This window comes from Buceros rhinoceros, unplaced genomic scaffold (genome assembly GCF_000710305.1).
Source record: "Buceros rhinoceros silvestris isolate BGI_N320 unplaced genomic scaffold, ASM71030v1 scaffold30787, whole genome shotgun sequence".
NCBI lineage: Eukaryota > Metazoa > Chordata > Aves > Bucerotiformes > Bucerotidae > Buceros > Buceros rhinoceros.
The window spans coordinates 10,167-14,150 of record NW_010422085.1 but is presented as its reverse complement, the minus strand read 5'-3'; the positions used below and the strand labels follow the sequence as shown (position 1 = coordinate 14,150).

The 3,984-nt window shown below is 58.0% G+C and overlaps 1 protein-coding gene across 1 annotated transcript; it reads left to right on the top strand.

The window, feature by feature from the left end:
* The first annotated feature begins 1,451 nt into the window (after positions 1-1,451).
* PDIK1L (PDLIM1 interacting kinase 1 like) lies at positions 1,452-3,586 on the top strand. Its single transcript, XM_010139927.1, has 2 exons — positions 1,452-1,487; positions 2,879-3,586. Exons 1-2 carry the CDS (start codon positions 1,452-1,454, stop codon positions 3,584-3,586), a joined length of 744 nt encoding a protein of 247 aa, XP_010138229.1.
* The last annotated feature ends 398 nt before the right edge of the window (positions 3,587-3,984 follow it).

Sequence of the window (3,984 nt, the reverse complement as noted above, 5' to 3'; positions counted from 1 at the left end):
AGCCCCCTGAGTCCCCTGCCATGGGGAGGGCTTTGCCTGCCCCAGTCCCCCAGGAGGGGAGCAGAGCTGGGCTCCCCATCCCAAGGCTGGAGATGGCGCTTTCACTCCCCAAACCAGAGTGTGTTCTCCCCTCCATCTGCCTCCCTCCTGCCTGCCCTCGGGGCTGTGTTGTGCTGGCCGCGGCTCGGGCAGAGGCTGTGCTCGCTGCCTTCCCGACCTTCGGGTCTGGTACAACACTGGTAAACATCCTCCAAGCAGAAGCTCAGCTAGATGAGCCTCCCGGGTCCGCTCGCTCTCCTTCCCTGCCTGCAGCACGTGGAGCTGCCGTGCCGTGGCTCCGGTCGAGGTAGCCGGCACGTAGCTGTGCCGCCGTGCCATTCTGCACGACCGCAGCTGGGCTATTTACGGGCTGGCACAGATGCTGTGCCAACGCGCCGGGGCTCAGGACGTGGTGGGGGGGATTAGTCGGAGACTTTCTGAATCGGGAGCACAACTGTCAGGATCCCAGGCGATGTCAGGGCTCGGCTGCAGCGCGGAGCCTGCACCTGCATCACTTTAACGAGGTGTGGAATCGGGAATTTAAGGACAGAAAGAAAGGAAGCTGGAAGCCGGGTCCTGAGCCTGGAGGAGAGGCGCAGGCTGGAGCAATGTGCCCTGAGACACGTGCACCTTCGGGGCTTGTGCGCAGCCATGTGCCCCCCTTGTTCCTAAGCCACAGCAGTGACAGAGCTGCCTGCAGTGAGCAGATAGAAGGTGTTGCTTCCTGGGGTGTCACCCATGGGGCCACCGGTGCTCAGCCTCACTCCTGGGCTGCCCTGGCATCTCCCACGCCCATCCCATCAGTCCCAGCACGTCATGCCCCCAGCTCTCCTCTCCCTGGCGCAGCCTCTTTGCACAGAGGGAGTCAGAGGTTACACACGGCAGTGGGGTGCTGCTTCTGCTGTCGTTAGATGATGTTTTTGTTCCCCTGTGATGCTCAGCAAATTAACAAGCTGTTAATGAGCTCCTGGGTTAGGTGGTGGGAGGGCTGCTGCAGGGATGGAGAGGTTCACGTGCACTGGCCTGTGGTTGGGCAGGGGATGTCGCTTTGGGATGGAGAGCAGGTCTGGCCTGTCTTCTGCATCCCTTCAGCTCCCGCTTGACTCCAGTTTGTGAACACTGCATCTGTAGGAAGCAGCTTGCCAGCTCTTTATGTTTAAATCTGTTTGTTTTGAAGGCAGGAAGATGATTTAACAACCAAAACACTTTCAGATTATAGAAAGAAAATGAGGAAATATTCCTCTTGGCATAAACCTCTCCTAGCAGTGCTCCACCCAAAGTGAAGAGCATGGTGCTGGGTCAGCGATGTCCTCCTTGTGCTGGCAGAGCATCAGGGGCCAAGTTTTCAATCAGAGCCCTCGTTATGCTCAAAACAACCCTTGGCTTGTTGGGGACAACATGCTGGGTCAGCGATGTCCTCCTTGTGCTGGCAGAGCATCAGGGGCCAAGTTTTCAATCAGAGCCCTCGTTATGCTAAAAACAAACCTTGGCTTGTTGGAGCCAGCAGGTGCTGGCTGCCGGTGAGCTGGTGTTTGAGCCCCTTTCCTCTGGGGGAGGGGGCTGCCGGTGAACTGGTGTTTGAGCCCCTTTCCTCTGGGGGAAGGGGCTGTCGGCAGCACCGCTGCGCGGATGCTCGCACCTTCCCACCTCCGTGCCCTGGCTGAACGTGCCAGGCGTGGGGCTCTGTCGTGGTGCAGTTCCTGGCTGAGAAGAGCCCAGCCCTCCTGCTCTCCACTTTGGGGCTCTGTGGGTGCGGAGGGGAGCAGGAGAGCAAAGCCCTCTGTCCTGCCGCAACATCGCTGGGGTCTGGCCAACCCAGGGTGGTAGCTGCGATGTGAGCTGGGGCTGTGCTGGCTCTGTGAAGGTCTCTGCTCCTGGGACAAGCAGCCTCTGCCTGTTTCCATGCTCGTCCCGCCCAGGCACCAGAGAAGCCGCTTTCCCTGGTCAGTGTTTTGGTCTCCAGAGCCAAGCTGTCCTTTGCTGCTCCCAGCTGGCCCCCGGGCTCGAGCGCTGAGCTCCAACACCTCAGTGGGTGTCTCGTTTGGCCCCTCAAAGTGCACCCCCCCCTGCTCCTGGTCCTTCCCATCCCCCAGACCTGACCTTCATCTGCTGAGGGCAGGGAGGAGCGGCCAAATCCTGCTGTTGTGCAGACTTCCATTGCCACAGCAGTAGCCATGGATACAGACTGTTTGTGCAAATAACCAATATTCCCACCCACACCGATCGCTGACCATTGCCCGGGGCTCCTGTCCCTGGTAGTCCTTGGCTTTACCTGCTGCTGGAAGTTTCCTTTCCCAGATGCTCTCTAGAGCTTTGGTGAAACAAAACCCGACTTTGTCGAACGGGTGGAGTTATTTAACTGCTTCCAAAACACTCGGGTTTGTCTGTGTGACTCGTTTGCTGGCGCAGAGGTGAGTGGTGCCCTCCAGCTTCTCCCTTATGGTGCTTGAGGGTGAAAACAAGAAGAGTTCTAGAGCAAAACGATGGCCTGGTCGTGTGTGCTGGCTCTGCCTGTCCCCTGGGTGCTCTGTGCAGGTAATGTGGGGTCTGGTGTCGGTTAAGGGGCCCGGATGGGCTGCTGGGGAGCACTGGTGGCAGACCCTGGCCCTGTTAACCAACCTGCTGCTGTTGCATTTCTCCATGTGTCTTGTTTAGGGGGGGGTTGTGGAGTAAGACCTTGATGCCACAAATTGGACCTTGTGCTTGAAGCCACAGCAGCGTGAGAGATCCCAGTCTTGTTCCTAAGGCCTGAAATCCCAAACCCGACCCGTTTCTTGCCTGTGCTGAGGTCACGTGTCTGAAAATGCCACTGTTCTTTTGTCCCTTGGGGTTAGGTGAGAGGGTCCTGGGCTACGCAGAGGAGCCTTGTTACCTGTGGTTCGTGATGGAGTTCTGCGAAGGGGGAGACCTCAACCAGTACGTGCTCTCGCGGAGACCCGACCCAGCCACCAACAAGAGCTTCATGCTGCAGCTGACCAGTGCCATCGCCTTCCTGCACAAGAACCACATTGTCCACCGGGACCTGAAACCAGACAACATCCTGATCACCGAAAAGTCCGGCACCCCCGTTCTCAAGGTGGCCGACTTTGGGCTGAGTAAGGTCTGCGCTGGCCTGACCGCTCGGGGCAAGGAGGGGGGACACGAGAACAAAACTGTGAATGTGAACAAGTACTGGCTGTCTTCGGCCTGCGGCTCCGATTTCTACATGGCTCCCGAGGTCTGGGAGGGACACTACACCGCCAAGGCCGACATCTTCGCCCTCGGCATCATCATCTGGGCCATGATCGAGAGGATAACCTTCATTGACGCTGAGACCAAGAAGGAGCTGCTGGGGACCTACATCAAGCAGGGAACTGAGATTGTGCCCGTTGGGGAAGCGCTGCTAGAAAACCCAAAGATGGAGCTGCACATCCCTCAGAAACGCAGGACTTCCATGTCTGAGGGGATCAAGCAGCTCTTGAAAGACATGTTGGCTGCTAACCCGCAGGATCGACCTGATGCCTTTGAGCTTGAAACCAGAATGGACCAGGTTACATGTGCTGCTTGAATCCAGGGCAGGGCACCGCTGTGCTTTGCGGCTGGGTAAGTGATCTGTGGTTTGGGTATTATTCTGTCTGCTGTACAGCCCGATAATACACTTTGGAGTGACACAAAGGAGTCTTTTATGCTGCCGGAGCTATCTCTGTAGTGACTCATCGGAGCGCTGCTGCTGGGTTTATTTCCCACCTGTTCTACTGCAGAAATACGGTAGAGGTGGGAAACAATCGACAGCTGCGTGTCCCGCTGCTGCCCAAGGGCCCGGTGCTGGGCTGGGCAGGAGCCCTGCTCCTCGCAGGTCCTGGCCAGTGGCTGAGACAGGCTGGTGCAATGCAGAGAGACCCGCAAACACCCTCCAGCATTGGTTCTGGGTACGTCTGTCTCTCCCAGGAGCAGGGAAGGAGCTGC

What these genes read in the sequence shown, in the direction of transcription:
- PDIK1L (XM_010139927.1), top strand. Translation starts at nt 1,452, where the DNA reads ATGTCCTCCTTGTGCTGGCAGAGCATCAGGGGCCAA. An exon ending in GGCAGAGCATCAGGGGCCAA is followed by an intron (nt 1,488 to 2,878) that starts GTTTTCAATCAG and finishes GGGTTAGGTGAG; the next exon opens with AGGGTCCTGGGCTACGCAGA.